This window comes from Erigeron canadensis, chromosome 9 (assembly GCF_010389155.1).
Source record: "Erigeron canadensis isolate Cc75 chromosome 9, C_canadensis_v1, whole genome shotgun sequence".
NCBI classification, from domain to species: Eukaryota; Viridiplantae; Streptophyta; class Magnoliopsida; order Asterales; family Asteraceae; genus Erigeron; species Erigeron canadensis.
The window spans coordinates 35,121,487-35,141,586 of record NC_057769.1 but is presented as its reverse complement, the minus strand read 5'-3'; the positions used below and the strand labels follow the sequence as shown (position 1 = coordinate 35,141,586).

Sequence of the window (20,100 nt, the reverse complement as noted above, 5' to 3'; positions counted from 1 at the left end):
TTGAGGTAATTTGCTCGCGGTTGATTGCACAGGAGAGGGCCGACAATGATGATGAGCAATATTATGCAACGGCGCATCAGATATATCGAAAGAAACATGGCAGGGGCTTCAGATACGAGCACTGCTTCAGGCAGCTTATCTTTGTTCCGTTTTAGTTGTTTTGGATTATGAAGTAGACTTTCTAGTTTGATTAAGTGTGCTTTAGTTTTTTTTAAGTGTGTTTTAGCAGTTTGAATTGTGTGTTGTCTTTTACAATTGTAACGTTTTTAAGTATTTTAATAAAATAAGTCTACTTTAATAACATAAGTTTATTCATATAACATAATATTAAAAAACATTACAAACAATAAGAATACTTTAGGTATAAAATAATGTTGAATTTCCTAAAATAGAAGAGATATATATGCTTTATAGTGAGTTATAGATTATCAATTATCATAATTTTTTTTATCCACATAAAACGAGTTCAATTGGTAGATTCATTTTTGGCTTTTTCAATAGATTTGGGTTTGACTCTCTGTAGTAATAAATCTTATTTAACGGCCCATGATTTATACTCTATTTCGTAGTCTAAAATACATGTATTATTTCACCATTACATGGTAACTGGTAAGGTTTTTCGAAAACTGACTTACTTTAAAAAAGTCATAATTTTTTAGCACTTGCACAAATAAAGCCTCTCCTATCCTTACATCATATATATGGTGTTCCGCGGTCACATATGAATGTTAATATGGATATAAGGATAAATCCACATTTGGATTCAAAAAGATGCTTTGACTTGTTTTCATGATAACTGAATCTTGGGTACTGATTTTTATCAGTATCTATGAATTCAAATTCTGATGGTTTAAAGTCTTGTGGTTAATTGTCAGATTCATATTGGAACATGGGATATGCTTTTTGGGTTCCTTTTTATTGATATAAATAATAAAATGTGGGAAGTGATTTCTGTTCATGTGAACGCGTTGTTAATATCACAGTGCGACATTGATAGAATGATAGATGTTCTTTAGCGCCACCACCTACTTGTCCTGTTATCCACGGTGGCGTACACTACCCATTTATTTATGTAGTAAGTTGTACTATACCTTGTTATTTTTTTTACCAACAAAATTAAGTTCAGCGTCTTAAGCTTTGTTTATTTTTTATTTAATAAAATTGATAATTAAAAATTTAATCATTAAATTTCATGTTTTTTTTTATTAATAAATAAAAATAACCGTCAATTATTTAATTTTTATTTAATATATAATGATATTTACGCATTTAAACACTTAATACTCTGAAGTTAATGACTAAAAAAAACATGTCTTTAGAATCCTATGAATATATTACCCACATTAAGATTTAAATTCAAAAAATTTAACTCTTAAGCTTTCATAAAATATTAATGTTTCTATTGATCATTTAGTTGGTAGTTACAATCTTATATCATCTTTCAACCAATTAAATAAATTTAAGAATATATGTTTTATTCTCAGTAAAATAAAACTAAAATATGTACTAAAGTGACCAAGTACGAGATCAGTGTAGAGCTAACGATTATATAAAATAGAATTTCGAAGTATGGATGTGAACGCTACAGATTGGCTACGTAGTGAATTTGTATAAAATAAATTGATTTAGATCAGATAAAGGGCATTCAAACTCTATAATGATGAATTTAAAGTGTTGAGAAAAGATCAAGTCGAAGTAAACCCTCTTGAAAATAGTAGAAAACTAGTTTGCTTACCCACACTTTGTTGCGGGCGTAACATATTGTAAGTAAACTTCGTTAAATTAAAAGTCATGTAATGGTTATTGACGAGTAGTAGAGAAAAAAGACCTATTTTGCAACAAATTTTTTTGACTACAATTGAAAGTCGTTAATACTTTTTATTGTTTTTTTGTTTTTATCTACGCGAAACATAGTTGTACACTTTTACCTCAAACTATACTATTAAACTACTAAAAGTTATGTCAAGTAATGTAATGGCCGTCAACGAGCGTTAGAGAAAAGACATGTGTTTGCAGCAGATTTTGTGACTACACTTAATGACCGTTAAAGTTATTTTCAGTTTTTATTTTATCTGCATAATATATAGTTGTACTTGGAGCAATAAAATTTATACTATGTTCCGTCAAGTAATGTAACATCCGTCAGTGACTGTTAAGGAAAAGGACTTGTTGCTATAAAATTTGTGACTATACTTAACGGGCATTAAAATTATTTATTGGGTTTGTTTTATTCTATGACAGACTTGTACCTGTATGCATAAATGAGTTGTAAAAGCATATAGCTTTTTAGAATATATATATAATTTAGAAAGGTAGAATCGAGTGTTGCGAACTTTCGAGAAAAGTTATAGAAAATTAATTATTTCTTAATTGAAACACGAGAAAGTGAGATATACAAAAATATGTTTTTTCTTTTTTTTTTTTTTTTAAAAAAAAGTGAATTTTGCTGGAAATTTAATCTCACAATTCGACAGTAAAAAGTCTAGCATACGTTATGTTATCTGAGTTCACGCTAGAAAGCTACCTGCGAAGCAGAAATATGTATTTCAAATACCCGATGAGGAAAACCTTCTATTAATCCATCTGAAGGCACAACGATTTATAAGGATAACCCTTTTATTGTGGTACTACCTTTCTCAATAAATTAATGATAAATGAATGTTAATATGGAAATAACCAACGGTTCGTATATAATAGTTTTAAAGTTTTTTTTTTTTTTTGAAAGGTAGTAACGGATAAATGGCTAACATCCTCACGTGGATGCGCCCACGTCGATTCGTTTCCTGACAATGCCATAAGGGTTTGCTCCCCATGTGTTAGATGGGTATAGCATTGCTAAGGTCCCCTTACCACATTTGCATGTGGCAGGATTCGAACCTAAGACTCCCTAGGAGGAAACCATTTTGTGAAAAATCTCCTGACCACTGGGCTAACACCCCAATGTCACAACAGTTTTAAAGTTAAAAAGCAAAGTATATAAGCATGATTATTGATGGAAAGGGTAGAAAGTCAAATGTGTACAATAACACTCGAGAACCATGTATACGTATAAAGATACGAAAGATAAAAGTAAGAAAAGATAGGAAACATTCGGCTAATTAAGTGAATATAGATCTGTTTAAGTTGATCAAGACAAGTATCATTTAAGTAGTAGATAGAGTATAATGAGACAAGTGTTTGTTAAAAAAGAAGAAGAACAAAAAGAAACAAAACTGGAATATAATAAGTAAAAGACAGATATACGAAAACCTTGGATAAGGTCTCAAAATGAAGAATTGTAACTTGATTGAACGATCAATCTATATAAATCAAGAATAACATTTCAATAGAATTTTTATTTATTTATATTTATATATAACCTATAATCTCTTATAAAACTGATCTATTTATTTTGAAAAACTTAAAAATTTTTTAATAATTTTCAAACTATCCCTAAATAATCCTAATAAATATATTTAAAATGGTTAGTTTTTGCACCTTACTCATTTTTGCATATAATCCTTGACTTATATTTAGAATGATAACCACGGTTAGATGATTCAACTCATTGTTGCATCTCATGAAAGTATCCTAAAGAGTTCACATTACCGTTACGACATCTCACACGTTATAAATTGTTGTCGTTGCAACGCGCGGGCAGCTGTCTAGTATATATATATATATATATCAAAAGAAACTTACTCTAATAATTTATTAACCAATCAAAATCTTAAACCTGAAATAGCCAAATTTACTAAACAAATAAAATGTTCACTAGCATTCTGATCAAATCTAACCCAGTTCAATTCTAGACTTAGGGTATGTTTGATAGGAAAAAACGATATATATGTGAAGTTTTATTGGAAATAACTCATAATCAAAATAGTTAAAGATATGAATAAGAAAAAACAAAATTGTACATAAATTTATTATATTGATAATAACCACAAAGTAGTAAAAGATATAAAAAAAAGTTACGGAAAACTAAAAAAGTTAATAAAAAAAACCCGTATTTTTACGAATTATGAATTGCAGTAATGTCTTCAATGATGTATGAAAAAGATTGAGATGTAAACAACTTCACCCGATAAGCGCTATCCAGGATTGAAGGGTACATCAGAAAACAAAAATATTAACTTTACTTATTAAAGAAAACTAAATAAAAAAAACAGACCTTATTTCAAGGTCACCAAAAAAAAGACTTCAATCATAATTCATGATCTAAAAGCGAAAAGTTGTACACCATCAAAGATCTTTTCATATCATTATACAGCCCTTATACAATACACATATACTATGATGGAGTACATGGATCATCATAATGGGAGTAAAAGCAAGTAGCCCGCTTTCATATAATGGGTTTGTGTTGCCACTCACTTGAAAATGCCCAATTTTGCCCTGAGCCCCTGATTATCATGTCATGTTATAAAGAAAATTGAAAAAAAGGCTTGTACTAATACAATAATACCTTATGTCATTATAATTCAACTATAAAATTTGATTAATCGACATGATTTTTTTGTGACCCTTAACGACATGATATTAAATAAAAAACATGACACAACGTTTGTGTTCATTATTACTCATTTTGGGCTATTGTAAAAGAATTCATGTTTATAGCTTTTTACAAGAGTTATCAGAAGACAGGCTTCTGATCCAAACGGAATCAGCCTTAACAGATTCATCGTCTTCGTTTCTGTGCCACGACCATAGGGCATGAGTTGCATTGACCATCTCGAATTCCCCATGCCCAAAACTGGCTTCCCTAAATGCTGATAGTTTAGGTTGTGGTTCCATGTACCTAGCAAACATGATTCACCAAATTTATTAATAATCAAGGGCTAAGTGCCTGAAAATGCATATAATTATAGGCATCCAACTTTAAATATTGTCATTTTTATCTGACTTTAGAATATTGCTATTATATGTATCGAACTTCTTTTTTTTTTTTTGACATGTCAATGGGCAACTTATATGGACACCATTTCAAAAATACCTCTGCAAACATACGATGGCAATATTGAAATTGGATACACACATTGCAGTCATTAGATTTTAGACACATAAAGTAGACTTAGAACTACTAATGCTTAGTACATTCACAAACACTTGTAAAAAATGCACTTGTAAGTTAACTCACTTGCTATTAAGACCATGGAGGTTGCCTCCATCCCCAATTGTGATATGAACTGGGCCACAATCGTCAGCTTCTTGATTGTAAACACGATTCTGCCAAAAAAAAGGAGAAATTAGTTCATTTATCTTGTAATGGTTTTATATTGAATTAGTTCTGAGGTAGTAACTTACGAAACGCTCATAAGCATGGACATGGCCTGCCAAAACGACATCAACACGAGCTTTGTAAAGCAAACTCTCCATTGATTCCATCATACCAACTGATTGTATCTCACCTTGATGAGCATAGTTAGAGTTATACCATGGTGCATGTACAAGCACGACAAGCCATGGTGTTTTAGTCCTATCAACCTTCTTCAAATCAGACAGTAGCCATTTGTATTGGTCCGAGTCATGCCCAAAATCGGCATAAGAACCCAACATGATGACATGAACCCCATAAACCTCAAATGAGTAGTACAAGTTAGAAGTGGACTTGCTCTCTTCAAATGGCATACGCCATCTTGTATTGTATGCAATAAAAGTGGGCTTGGGGATTTCTGTAATATTCTCACTATCATGGTTCCCTATTGTCACCATCCACGGCCTTTGACGGGCCAGTGGCTCCATCAGGCGACCAAAAGAGTCCCACAGTGGCTGCACTGTATCGGCATAGGACAAATCTCCAGGAAGTAGAAACACATCATAGTTTGATTGTGAAATATGTTCAAGGGTAGATTTTGTCCATCCAGTTTGTCCAAGATCACCTGTTAAATAATCCCCCATTATCTCCTTCATATGTACATTATAAAAGGTATCTTGATAGCTAAAATGAAGAAAACATGTTGTACTAATTTGTAACCTGAAACTGCAAATTTGATTGGAAATTGGGTTGGGGGAGTCTTGAAAGAGTACTCAAGGGTTGAACAATGGGCAAAACTGTAATAATACACAGTACTCGGATCCAATGGACCTATAACCACATCGTGTATGTCACCCGATGTGTAATTTCCATGTTTATAAGACGAAAAGGACCCATTTGCAGAATGATCATGTTTCCCTGGAGATGTACCGTATACTACTGTGGACGGAGCATGGTCGTTGGTAATCCAAGAAATTCGCATTCTATCTTTACCAACCAAAGATATATGAATCTGTTAAAACTCAAAGGTACAGTTTGTTACAACCTTAATATATGTCATTTATGTGATGTTTTCTTTTCAAAGTTTCCCCTTTCGGTAATTATGCCAAGATTAATTATTAATTTACAAACAAAATTTGGTTAAATAATACTACTAAATATTACTACATAGATGAATTTTACTTGCATATAAATGTTAAATTTATCTTAAAACAAAGTATGCATATTGTTATGGTTATTTCTTACTTGTTGTGGAATGGTGGGATCAACATCTTCTGCGAGCGACACCACAAGAGTCTCCCGGGGCGGTGGCCGGTCATAACAATGCACAACTTGAGTCGATCCATGCAGGACAGCAGCCATCACCACCAAGAAACAGAATTTTGGAAACCCCATATCAAAACCAAACAGAGAAGAGCCGTTAATGACTTTGGTCTCTTGACTTATCATACATATGCTAGTTCTACAATTGGTTCACATATCATTGTCTTGAGACTAGTCAATACATTGGTGATATAGTCAACTTTGACACCTATACTAAAATGAATTTAATCAGCTATATCGTTGAAATTATAGTAATACAATATAGGGCTAAGTGCGCCGGAATGCAGTTAACTATTCCTGAAAAGTTATTGTGTGTACAAACTCTAGGTCGGCTTTATTGTATTAAGGAAACTTGTTTAAGAGTCTCCTAGTAAACAAAAGTTACCGGGTAAGAAGTTAGCCGGTCACCACTTTCACGTTGACCCGTTGACTGCTTACGTGGCATGCACACAATAACTTTTTGGAATTAGTTTATGCACACAATTAAAAAAATATATGAAAATAAACAAGTTTTATGTGAAGTAACCGGCCCCACATCCGTTTTATGTCCACAATAAACATAATTTCAAGTTTCCTGAATACAATAAAGCCGACCTAGAGTTCGTGCACACAATAACTTTTGGTGATTAGTTGACTGCATTCCGGCGCAACAATATACTAGTACATAAGTTTGGTTGTGTAAAAATCAATTTCAGGGAAGTTGTTCGCATTCACATTTCACACAACATGTCAATTTATAGTCACAGACAAAGAGGTGGCAACATGGGCTGGTCGAATGCTCTCTCGATCTATATAGTTGTACAATAACAGGATAGATTGTTTAATCAAATACAAATAGTTCGAAAGCTCTTTGTATATTTGAAGCCAGAGAAATGGAAATGTAGATATCCTACTCGAATACTAAAAGTAAGTTACCAAAAACCTACACATTATCCAAATTTTTATAGAACAAAATTAACCGATAGTAAAGTAGAAAAACAACGTTAGAAATAGCCAGCATAGTCATCATAATTAAATGAAAACAAGAAGGGCACCCATCCAGTTGATCAGTATAGACAGTCTTGCGGGTTGGGTGAAACTCCATCATCTTTCAGGTTGTTCAAGACCTCTAGAATTCTGTGAACGGATAGCTCTTCCATTCTGAACACAAAAGGCGAGAGGATTTCGCCACTATAGATGGGAATAGCTGGAAGAATAGCTCTTCCCAATCCTTGTGGATTTTGAACTTATGCTGACTAGGTGTGTGGGTTCCATCTTAACAATAGATGACGACCTGGATGCATGAGTCCATAAAGAATTACTAGTACTCGTACTATATTTGTTACTAGTGATCTTCCATTCGAAAGTTTTTTGATAATTTTATGTTTGACTAGTATACGAACAATGCATCTAGATTGCTATTTGCTAGATGATTAAATCAAACAACAAATTTTTATGTTTGACTAGTATTGGCTCAATGTATCAAGCATGAGTTTTTATTAAATAATGTTATTATTAAAGAATAAAGAAATATCTTATGTATATGAGGTGCAAACTACAAAAGCACATTATGGGGGTGTTTGGTCTATTTAAGGTTGTTTTTTCATGCTTTCAGTGGCTAATGTTTTTGTACTTATGTTTTCTATCTTATAAGTGGTTTATCTGTGCTACGAGTATTTAATAAAATAAATTACTCTTTTAAAAAAAAAACATCTTTTACCTTTTAAAAACCAAAAAAATCTTTCTCATTTATTCACTAATTTAACATCTTTATCTAATATACCGATAATATCTTTAATGAAATGATTTACAGTATATATCCTCAACACTTAAAATAACTGCAATGTCACTTTTAACATCAATTACTTTGACATTCATCATCATCGTCACCCCCATCACCGTCCGTCCGTCCCTACTGCTGCCCCCACCACCGTCACCGCCACTTCCGCCGTGAGTACTTCCACCGCCGCCGTATCACGCGGACATAAGTCTAGTAAGATAAAAACATAAATACATATTATCATCATTTCACATCATATGTTTTTATGTTATAAATTATAAGCTCTTTCAATAGTCTTTCTATTAGCTTGTATCCTTTAAGGCTTTAAGCTAATAAGCTTAACTTTTTTTTATTTGGCTTAACTTTGTAAAATGACCAAAAAGAACGTATTTACATATTATCATCATTTCTACAATCCATTATGTAGCAATAATGTGACATTGTCAAAAATGTTATAAGTTCATAAATTTCAAATCAAGATTCAAGAGCTATCTTGTTGACATCGTATGAATCATTCAAAAATCTGCTCACAAAGTCCTATACAGTTCTACCACATAAACCATAGAATGATAGTGTACAAACAATAAACAAAAGTATTTGGGTAAAAATAAAATCAAACCAAAACATTAAAGCATAATATATATAGATACATAGAATTGGAAGCAAGCAAAAGAATAAAAAGAAAATGAATATAATGGAAAGAAAAGAAAAAAGTGAAAACAAATATCATACATGTGTAGAGGCGTTAAAAGAAAAAAAAATCCAGATAGAGCAAAATTAAAAAATCTGTAAAAATAAATATAAAAGGTGTTAAAGTGTTAAATACCTATTGAAAATTTTTTAAAATCGATGAAAATTTAAAAATACATGACATAATCTACATTTTAAGAGGGGCATTGCCCCCTTTGCCTCCTATGTGGTACCGTCATGTGTGGCTATGATGATTTTCAAAATCAAATGAAAAAAAAAATAGATGAAAGATTGAGATCTTTTAAATTTGCATAACTTCATAAGTGAAATTAGATAAATATTAACCTTTGAATTGTAATAATGGTTTAAATTCAAATATTTAGTTTAAGTCTAGACATTTAATTTTTATTTTAAGGATTAATATTCTTCCGACTTTACTAATAAAGAATACTCATCCGTAAATATATACGAGTAAGTTTTGGGGGACTATGAAAGAAGAAAAGAAAAGTAATATAAATTGTGTTAGAAAACCATTGTTTAAAGAGCTTTTAAAACTAGCTTATATTGCCTAGCGTTTTAAAAGAGTGGTAGCTTTTCAACATGTAAATTACTTTAATATACAACTCTTTAATATGATTATATAAAAGATATGAACAAAAACTTAAAACAACCCATTATGTTCTGTACTTCCTTTTCCATTTATATGTAATAATATATATAACAAATTAACGAAAGAACATGCAAGTAATTATAATGTATCAGAATTTTTTTTTCTTTTTTACAAATATTAGTATTTCTTTCTTTCTTTCTTTTTTTTTTATATTGAAACTTGATAGAAAAAAATGGGATGTTAGGGTGAAACGTGTGACTAACATGGAGGCATCGGTAAAAGACAGTTGTATGTATCGCGTGCGACAAACTGATAGATTTGAGGCATCCATAAGACACATTGGTATCATTTGTCCTTTTTGGTCATGTTATATTTTGATGTTACAACTACAGCTATTTTGCCAAAACACTTATAATAAATAAAAACTCTTGTTATTAGCTTTGATGAAAATTAAAAGCTTTACCCATAAACCCACATGCTTATATTCAATAAGCTGGCTTATCTCGAGGAATATAACAAAAAAAACAATGAGTTAGGCCAAACACCCCAAATTCAAAGTAACTGAGACCACAAATTTAAAAATAAGTGACCAAAAATCTGTTAGTTATGACAACCGACACTAACCGCCGGAGCTGGTGGCGGCGGAGATCGGAGATATGGACGGTGGTTTCCGTACTGCTGCTTGGACAGTTCGTTTCATTTATATTAGCACTTCTTAACTTCACTTCATCCTTATCGGCCAATCAAGGTAATTATTACATTAAATATTATTATAAATTGTAGAATTATGTTTATTGATTCTATATATTCAGAACATCATATCGGTTACTTATCATTAGCTACATTATCATTACAAATCTGTTTTATGTTATTTAATTAGTCTATACATTTGCCTGTTGGTAAATTATGTGTTTCATTAATGTTTCAACTTAGTATCAAATTATCAATGTTCTTCGTAACTGACTACATCTTTGGGTAGAGGTAAGACTATCTACAGCTCATCTCCCCAATACCACGTCCAGGGATTGGGTACAGTTGTTGTTGTTGTTGTTGTTGTTGTTGTCCGTAACTGACTACGTCTTAGCGTGCACATATATGCATATATAATTAGGAATATAAACTAAAATAGTGAAATTTATAATGTGTATCTAACTTAAATGTTGCTATCATGTGTATCCGACTATCCGGCATTCAAATAATGATGTATGTTACATATAAGTTGTGAACTAGTTGGCAAGTTTTATGGTATTTGACCTTCTTTATGTGGTATGTTTTTGTAGGTGCCAATTCACCTGTTACGCTAGGACTATTCGGTTATCTGGCTTTAACCTTGGTTAACGGAAGCATCTTGTTGTACCAGCGCCATGAACTTCTTGTAGTTTCGTTTTTCTTCACTCTTTAGTCATAAAGTCTATGTATATGTATCCATATGAAGCCGTCTATATTCTAGTCTTGTGGTAATTCGTCGTTAGGTTGGAGTCAATAGCTTTGAACTTTGAAGGTAATGATTGTTTATGGATGTAGGAATGATATAACGTAATTTGAAACATTTTGCAGATTCCTTGGTACTGGTATGCTCTGTTAGCATTTTTTGATGTCCAGGGCAATTATCTTTGTAGGTTTGCTTTTCATTCTTCATCCCTTACTTTTAACTCGAGGTGTGAGTTTTGACCCATTTATGTGTCAATGGTAAGATATAGGTTATGTTAACGGGTCAAGCGGGTAAGTAGGTAGCACAAATAAAATGGCTTTATAGGATACGCTGGGTTGAACAGGTCACACGTCACCCGAGGTGGATTATTTACGCATAAAACCTTCTAAAACGATTAATTTTAAAAAATAAGATTATTAGTATTGAAATGATACGATTTTTATTATTGTATTTGGTGAATTAATTACTCATAATACATTTCTGATATGACCCGTACACAAAAACTAACCATGTTGACTCATCTAGTGCAACAAATTTGGGATCTATCATGGTATCAAGGGCACATGAATCATAGTTGTTACCATGTATCCCTACAATAAACACAGGAGGTTTTATAGTTCAGATTATCTGGAGAGGGTGGGGTATTTCACTTAGATGTACCCTATGACACGTGACCCGGGGAGGTTTGAACCTGAGAACTATTGAGAACATCTTTATGCCTGACCTCTAGGGCACCTTGGTGGTGGACCAGTGGTTAATGCATCTCTACGATGCGATCTTGATATTTTAGTTGACCTTTTGGATGACCGTATTTAGTAAAGATACTGACTCTTTTTTAACACCGTTGACTGCAGTCAATTCAGCATATTACTTCACATCAATTACTAGTGTAGCATTATTAGATTGTTGGACGGTTGCTTGGGTCATACTTCTTACTTGGATTTTTCTGGGCACAAGATACTCTCTATGGCAGTTCCTTGGTGCAGCAATATGTTGCGTAGGCCTTGCTTTAGTGTTTTTGTCTGATGCTGGGGTTGGCGGTGGAGGTGATGATTTCTTATAATCAACCAACTCATGGAGATTCATTAAAAGTGATAACAAAAAAGTTCATAGATTGATAATTTCTGTTTGTGTTTCAGGTGGTTCAAATCCACTTTTGGGTGATACACTTGTCATTGGAGCGACGATTTTTTATGCACTGAGCAATGTTGGTCAGGTACGGAAACGTGCTTCTACCTTATAGAATCTTTGACCAATTCTCTTATAAAAGGGTTGATATAAGTTTTCTATTATCTCGTCTTAGATGTAACTAAAACAGAAACAGTTCATACGGGTCAAAAGTCTGCCACAATGTATTTTGAGTACATACAATCTCCTAACGTTCTTCTTCTTTTCTTCAGAATAATCTAATCATAATGCAATAATCTTGTTTTGGTAACCGTACTTAAGGGACCAACTATTACTACAGATTGGGAAAATAGTGTTTTGGTGACCCCGACCCACACCAAGATTTAACCATTTTGACCCGTTACCCAAGATGAACCACACATCTATTTGCTACCTTCTATTTACTCTTTATAAGACATATACCGTGGGCATACTCTATTTTGCAGGAATATTGTATCAAGAAGAATTCTCTTACTGAATTATTATCAATGCTTGGTCTGTTTGGAATTCTCTTTAGTGCAATTGAGATGTATCCTCTTCTGTGACATTGTGTCTGGTTTAAATTACTAATACTGCAAATATCTCCATTCCATAACAATTTTTCAGTGCCGCATTTGAGAGGAAGAATCTGGAAGAAGTTACATGGTCTGCTGAACTTGTAAGATGATACAATTGATATCAAGCTAATTTTTTCCCTTTATTCTGGGTGTTCAAGTACTTCTTTTTTCAGTAGATTAATTTGTCTTTTACTATTTTCTTCCGTCGCAGATACTAACATTTGTTGGTTACACAGTCAGTTTCTTGATGTTTTACTCTTTGACACCCATTATACTACAGGTTTGTTCCTTTCTTCTAAACAAGCTTATTAATATTTTTCGACTTATAATGGATAACTTAAGGTATCATTTTGGTACTCTAGTTTTTTTTGACTACCCATCTTGGTCTCCCACATTATTATTGAGTTGGTGTTAGAAATCTCTTATAGGTTACTAGTAACTTCTTATCTTAGTTTTAAGTTCATTGGGAGGTTATTAAGCCAGTTTTCTGCTTTATGCATGGGGCGTCACATAAAACGGCTGAAATCTATGCAGACAAGTGGGGCTACATTGTTCAACCTGTCACTTCTCACGGCTGATATGTGGGCGGTTATCATCCGCATTTTTGTCTACCACCAAAAGGTACTAATTTTCTGTACTTTTTTCCTTTTGAAATACAAAGCGGATAAATGACCAACACCCCGAATTCTGTACTGACTGTTAATTAATTGTTCAACCTGTCACTCCTCTTGATTTTCCCAATGGATCCATGATAGAAGTTTGGTAGAGATGTAATTGTTGACCCATTTACTTGTGAACCGCTCTCTTTACATTTTAGGCCAATCAAGAATGGACCAAGCTCATCAAATGTGTTAAAAGTTGCCCAAAGTTTATTTTTTGGATAAAATCTCTTAAATTGTTTCTTCTTAAAAATTTATATAAGGTAGTTTCATAATCTTAGTAAATGCATTAGTTATTAAGTTGATTGATACTTAACTGGTCTGGTATGTTTTTACTTGTTCTAAAAATTACATGCTTCAATCAGAATACTGAGTTTTTTCTCTGCAGGTAGACTGGTTATACTATGTATCGTTTTCAGTTGTCGGTGTTGGTCTTTGCATATATTCCAAGACGTAAGTCTCATTCCTGGGGAATCATCTTTGTTTCTTATTAAATATTCAGAACTTTTCAATAAAACTTGACATACTGTGCAACAATAATTGATTTATTTCAGCGAGAAGGATCGAAATTTGTCACCAAAACCTGAAAATAGGATCCCGAGCACACAGTACCAACTGGTTCACGAAGAAGGTGTCGAGAACCCAGATGCCACTCCTTGACCTTATTTAAATACACCACTAAATGTTCTACGCTATTGTTTTTTTTAACAAAGACAAGATTCATACACTATCATCACATATAGGAACTCATCTTTATTACGATAGATGTATACTATTCTCTGATTCAAAGTTTAATTTAATGGCCCCAAATTAGCTGATATGCAAAGTATTGCCATGAATTCATAATAACACATTTATAAAAATCATGTTTGTAAAATTACAATCCAATATAAATTTCTAAAATTTGATGCATGGCGGTCGGATAAATTATAAATTTATAACTATTAAGCTTTTATTGAACTACGCTTTAGTTAGCTGTTTTCTTACGAATATGCATATTTTTTAGGATGTCTTGCCATTCGAATTAGAAATAACACATTTTAGAAATCACGTTTATAAAATTACAATCTATAGTAAATGTCCAAAACTTGATTCATCGTGGTCGGATTTATTATAACTATAAGATTTTATTGAACTACGCTTTAGTTATCTAATTTCATTCCGCTTTTGAAAACTATATATAGAAACAAAAAACAAACGGGCAATGTCGTCAAAATAAATGTCCAAAAACTTTTATTGGGCTTATACTTCTTATATCTATATGAGAATGTACAATTGTATTTGATTATTTTACCACACTATATAACTTAAATACTTGATATAACATATTCTACAAATAAGGTCTTTGACCTTTAGAAGATTTACTTGGTTTCGAATTTCACTTCTCATATTTATAAGGGTAGATTAATAAGGGTTTTTTGATAGTCCTTGTTTCTAGACATACGTTTAATTTAGAAGAAAAAAAATAAAAAAATACGATAGAATGTTGCTAAAAGAAAATGATACACAAGCGTTATTTATAAATGTGGTAGTTATTATCATATCCTAATTAAGAGAAAATGTCACAAATGGTCCCTGTGGTTCTTCATATTATTAAGTTGCCCCCTATCCTTTTTTTTCGTTGCAAACAGTCCTTTTGTTTTTTATTTTTATTGCAAGCAGTCCCTGACACTAACTTCTGTTAGTTTCAGCCGTTAAAACCCCTCACGTGCTATGCACGTGAGGGTATAATCGTCCACCATATGGCATTTGTTCCTTTTACATCCAATACTCCTTCCAGCTTGCTTATCACTCTTCAATCTTCATTTATCTCTTCTTTATTTAATTCTTTCAACTTATTCTCATCTTTTACAACAAATGCTTTACCACAAATCTATATCTATGTATCTATGTTTATATATATATATATTCATCTATTCGTTTACATATATACTGATATGCAAAAAAACATATTTAAACATACATAATTGTTTAGTCAATATAACAATACTTGTACACCCAGTTTTCAAAGAGGTGAATCATTAAAATAAAAAAGAAAGAGAAGAACGGTAGCAATACTCACCAAAATCCATCCCCAAGTTTCATACAATTCATCAGTGATCTTCCATTTCTCACTAGCAAACAAACTCTACCTCCTAATTAAATTTATAATTGTCCGTAAATAAATTAATAAAACTGTGTAGCGGTAAATATTCGACGGGGAGTGTAATTTCAGGTACGAATTCGATCCTTTAAATTCATTGTTTTTTAATTCTGTAAATGTTCATCGATACAGCAACTTACATCAGTTAATTTTTTTTTACCTGAATAAAAATCGAGTCTTTTTTAGGGGGTGCTGATCTTTGAAGCTTAAGATAACACAATAGCTCAGTTGTGTTGTTCATCTGATAAAGATAAACTGTCTTTTATAGTTGTTTATTTGATAAAAAAAAATCGAGTTTTAGTTGTTTGTTAGATTAAAAGTTTGAGTCTTTTTCAGTTGTTTGTATTTGAGTTTTTTTAGTTGCATATTTGATAAAAGTTGGGTCTTTTCACTGTTTGTTTAATAGAAATTGGAGTCTTTGTCAATTGTATATTTGATATGATTTGTGCCTTTTAGATTTGCTTATTTGATCATTCTTGAATCTTATGTAGTTGATGAGAATTGAGGTTCTTTCTAGTTGATATAAATCAATTGCTTGTTTGATAAAAAATTATTGATTCTTTTTAGTAGCTTGTTTTGTAAAAAGGAGTCAGAATCTAATTCTGTTATCATTTTTTAGATTTGATGACGATGATGGAGCGGAATAAGCACGAGGAAGTTTGTAGTGATGATAATAAATCGCCTCCTTTATCTGCCACATATCCATGGCTTGGTGTTCAGAACCTTGAAGATCTACTTCCACGAGTCTTTCTCCACCTTACACTACCCGTTGCTTAGTTATCAATGTCGAATCCCTGAGTTGTGCGGGAAACGTATCCGGGGGTGTTTCCATGGGTGGTTGATTCTATGTAACCATCCACACAACAATATTTGGTCTCTGTAGAACCCCTCGTCCACTTCTAACATCATATCTTTTCCTCCTTTGTTTTTGAAAGACGGAGATTATGATTCTATCCGCGACTGTTGTTTGTCTGCCCCTTGTGATAATCCAAATTCAGTTTTCCTGTTAACAGGAACCAATAAGCCTACCTTTGTATTTTGTCAACTATCTCCTAAAAACATAAAAAGCCTAAGAAAAAAGCCTAAGAAAAAAGCCTAGATGGACCGAAATGTCATATGCTTATCAACTTAAGAGAATAACCTGGAATGGACGTTCACTACATAGCCTGACTTTTTGCAACGGTCATATATATACTTTATCTGACGACAATTGTATTCATCCGTTTGTCATACGGGTTGAAATTGTAGTCAAGGATAGACTAGTTGTAGTACAACTATTACCGTTTGTCACTCTCCCTTTTCTTCCTACCTATCGTTGTTTCAAACGCCTTCATATTCTGGCACAATCCCGTACAGAGTTGTTTTACATTGCAGTTGGTTTTCGTAGGAGAACTGACAAAACACCCGGTGATGTGTATTTGTTTAAATGTAACATGATTAGTGTACACGGGAAGGTTTTCGAATGCTTCACAAACTGGGACATGAGTGGTGTGAAACAAGTGGATGGCGGATATTGTTCAATGATTTATAGATTGGAAGAAACTCAGCAAGTGTGGGAAGAAGCGAAAGACCTTAATGAAGGCATATTTGTTGTTGGTCTTGGTCATGGCCACTCTGAGTTTTACAACTCTGCAATTGGCTTGAAGATAGGGGGTTATATACATTTTCATGATAAAGTGGACAAACTAATTTATTCTTATCACTTCAACGATAAAACCATCGTTCCATCTCCCATGCCATTTTCAGAGCTGCCAACAAGCCACATGTCAATGTCGGAATGCTGGTATTGCTTCTTTTCTCTTTTGTTCTTATTTGTTATCATATTTGTATATACGTTTGTGTGTGTTGGAAATATGTTACTTAAATCATATAGTGTAGGTTAGAAGATGACCATAGAGAAGCCAGATTCACGGTTGATTCTAAACAACAAGATGATGAGATGATGATGATTAATTTTATTAAAAACAGTGAGGTTGAAGTTAGTGAGTCTCACTTGCTATATGTTCCATTTGATGTTCTGGAGCTGCTTATGAAGTTTTGTGTTGGTGTGGAATACATGAACTTTCGTGCTACATGCAAAGGTTGTCATCTAGCAGCTCCTCTGATAAAATGGCGTGACCAAACAGAATTAGTTGGGTTACAGAATTATTCACTAGCTTCACCTTGGCTGATGGTTGTAAACCAAATTCTAGGTGTTATTACTTTCACAGATCCGCTGTTGGGTGACATCTACTTTACGGGAATTTCAAAATTATCGATTGCTGAGGAAACAATATATTGTTCCAGGTTTGGTTGGTTGTTGTTTAAAACCAGTGCTTATTGTCTAGTGTTTTTTAACCCCTTCACAAAGGATCTCTGCGAACTTCCACACGCGAATAACATGTACAAACAGTTATGGTTCTCAGCTCCGCCTACTTCCCCTGATTGTATGATTGTTGGATTTATTAATGGAGAGGTTGAGATTCATTATGTATCCGGAGAACCTATTTGGGATACCTATGAGGTATGTCCAATTTATGAATCGTCCCCTGTTAGTTTTCCAACATATCATGATGGCGATCTTTATTACTTGTATGAGATTGAACTAAGGGTTTTCAAACATTTGGGTGAAAATAATCTCTTCTGAAGTTTTAATAGCCGAAGCCCCAAGAAGTTGTTGCGGATCTTCGGCACAATATTTTTTGGTGAAATGTGACCAGCATCTTTTACTTGTTGTGATGGGCGGGTTGGGCAAACCCATCGAGGTATTCAAGTTGAATGATTCTAGAAGAGAATGGGATAAAGTAAATGGTGTAGGAAAGCACATGATTTATATCTGTGATGCAACATGTATCTGCATTGAAGCTAAATTACCAGAAATGGAGAACAAGATCTACTTGGCCCAATCGAGTTCTAGAAACAAGAAGATAGTGTTTTATTCACTTGAAACAAGCACTTATCACACGTTTGATGGTAAAAACATCCAAGAGAATTTAGGGGATGTTTTTGTGACTGCGCATCTTTCCGCTCATGCTTGGATTGAACCAAGTTGGTTGAAGAGCCCATGAGTCTAGACCAGTAGAGTAAGTTATCTGTGAAAGTTCATATAGCTAGCAGACTTCATTCTCCATATCATTTTTATGCTTGTAACACTAAGGGGAATGTAAAACATGTTGCTTTTTTTGTAAATAAAAAAAAATCTTTATTTTTATCTATTTTATAATCTTGACAAAAGAAAGATCGAGAGGAGCATAGTTTTAAATGTTCCTGGTTAATCCGTATCCTAATTGCATAAGTGATGTTAACAGCTCATATGATTCTCAACTATAAATGGACTTATATTGGTTTCATAGGAAGAGGAAAGGTTTTTGGTGGAGGATATGACTGTGCAGAGCGGTGGCTGGTGGTGGTTGTGGACGTTTAAGCCGCAGGGTTAGAGTGTTTTGGAAGGGGATTAAGGGTGCGTTTGAGTTTTGGGATGGCGGCTTAACAAAAGTTGATTGTTCAGCCTATCACTCCTCTTGAATACTCCCAACGGATCCATGATAGAAGTTTGGAAGAGATGTAATTGTTGACCCTTTTACTTGTGAACCTTTCTTTTTACATTTTAGGCCAATCAAGAATGGGCCGAACTCTTCAAATGTGTTAAAAGCTGCCCAAAGTTTATTATTTGGATAAAATCTCTTAAATTGTTTTGACTTAAAAATTTATAAGTAAGGTAATTTTATTATCTTAGTAAATGCATTAAGTTATTAAGTTCATTGATACAAAACTGGTCTGGCATGTTTTTACATGTTCTAATAATTACATGCTTCAATCAGAACCCTTGTTGTGTAGTCTGACCCATCCAAACCACCCATCTTCCAACCTTACAGAATACTGAGTTTTTTCACTGCAGGTAGACTGATTATACTATGTATCGTTTTCAGTTGTCGGTGTTGGTCTTTTTATATATTCCAAGACGCAAGTCTCATTCCTGGGTGATCATCTTTGTTTCTTATAAAATATTCAGAACTTCTCAATAAAACTTGAGATAATGTGTAACAATGATTGATTTATTTCAGCGAGAAGAATCCTTATTTGTCACCAGAACCTCAGGATCCCAAGCACACAGAACCTCAGATGCCACTCCTTGACCTTATTTAAGTACACCACTATATATTCTACGCTATTGTTTTTTAACAAAGACAACGATTCATACACTATCATCACATATAGCCATATAGGAACTCTTCACTATTACGACAGATGTATACTATTCTATGATTAAGAGTTTAATTTTATGGCCCCAATTTAGCTGTTTTCTTATAGATATGCAAAGTATATAGATAGGATGTCTTGCCATTTGAATTCGAAATAACACATTTATAAAAATCAAGTTTGTAAAATTACAATCCAAAATAAATGTCCATAATTTGATAAATGGTGGTCGGATATATTATAAAAAGATTTTATTGAACTACGCTTTAGTTAGTTGTTTTCTTACTGATATGCAAAGTATTTTTTAGGTTGTCTTGCCATTTGAATTAGAAATAACACATTTAT

General features: G+C 33.0%; 3 protein-coding genes across 4 annotated transcripts; 2 read left to right on the top strand and 1 right to left on the bottom strand.

The window, feature by feature from the left end:
- Window positions 1-4,433: 4,433 nt before the first annotated feature.
- Window positions 4,434-6,684, bottom strand: LOC122581803 (probable purple acid phosphatase 20). Its single transcript, XM_043754086.1, has 5 exons — window positions 6,482-6,684; window positions 5,957-6,248; window positions 5,287-5,861; window positions 5,120-5,208; window positions 4,434-4,780 (listed from the first exon to the last, which is right to left on the bottom strand). Exons 1-5 carry the CDS (start codon window positions 6,629-6,631, stop codon window positions 4,594-4,596), a joined length of 1,293 nt encoding a protein of 430 aa, XP_043610021.1. The 5' UTR covers window positions 6,632-6,684; the 3' UTR covers window positions 4,434-4,593.
- A 3,392-nt stretch (window positions 6,685-10,076) lies between these two features.
- LOC122582647 (solute carrier family 35 member F1-like) lies at window positions 10,077-14,251 on the top strand. 2 transcript variants are annotated; one of them, XM_043755071.1, is made up of 11 exons: window positions 10,077-10,366; window positions 10,899-10,993; window positions 11,176-11,233; window positions 11,905-12,096; window positions 12,190-12,266; window positions 12,664-12,746; window positions 12,824-12,875; window positions 12,986-13,054; window positions 13,309-13,395; window positions 13,822-13,886; window positions 13,988-14,251. In XM_043755071.1, exons 1-11 carry the CDS (start codon window positions 10,225-10,227, stop codon window positions 14,091-14,093), a joined length of 1,026 nt encoding a protein of 341 aa, XP_043611006.1. In that variant the 5' UTR covers window positions 10,077-10,224; the 3' UTR covers window positions 14,094-14,251. The 2 variants fall into 2 exon arrangements, with proteins under 2 accessions (XP_043611006.1, XP_043611005.1); XM_043755070.1 differs by having other exon boundaries at window positions 10,899-10,996.
- Window positions 14,252-15,326: 1,075 nt separating this feature from the next.
- Window positions 15,327-18,770, top strand: LOC122581906. Its single transcript, XM_043754223.1, has 3 exons — window positions 15,327-15,648; window positions 16,196-17,359; window positions 17,455-18,770. Exons 2-3 carry the CDS (start codon window positions 16,686-16,688, stop codon window positions 18,200-18,202), a joined length of 1,422 nt encoding a protein of 473 aa, XP_043610158.1. The 5' UTR covers window positions 15,327-15,648; window positions 16,196-16,685; the 3' UTR covers window positions 18,203-18,770.
- Window positions 18,771-20,100: the final 1,330 nt, after the last annotated feature.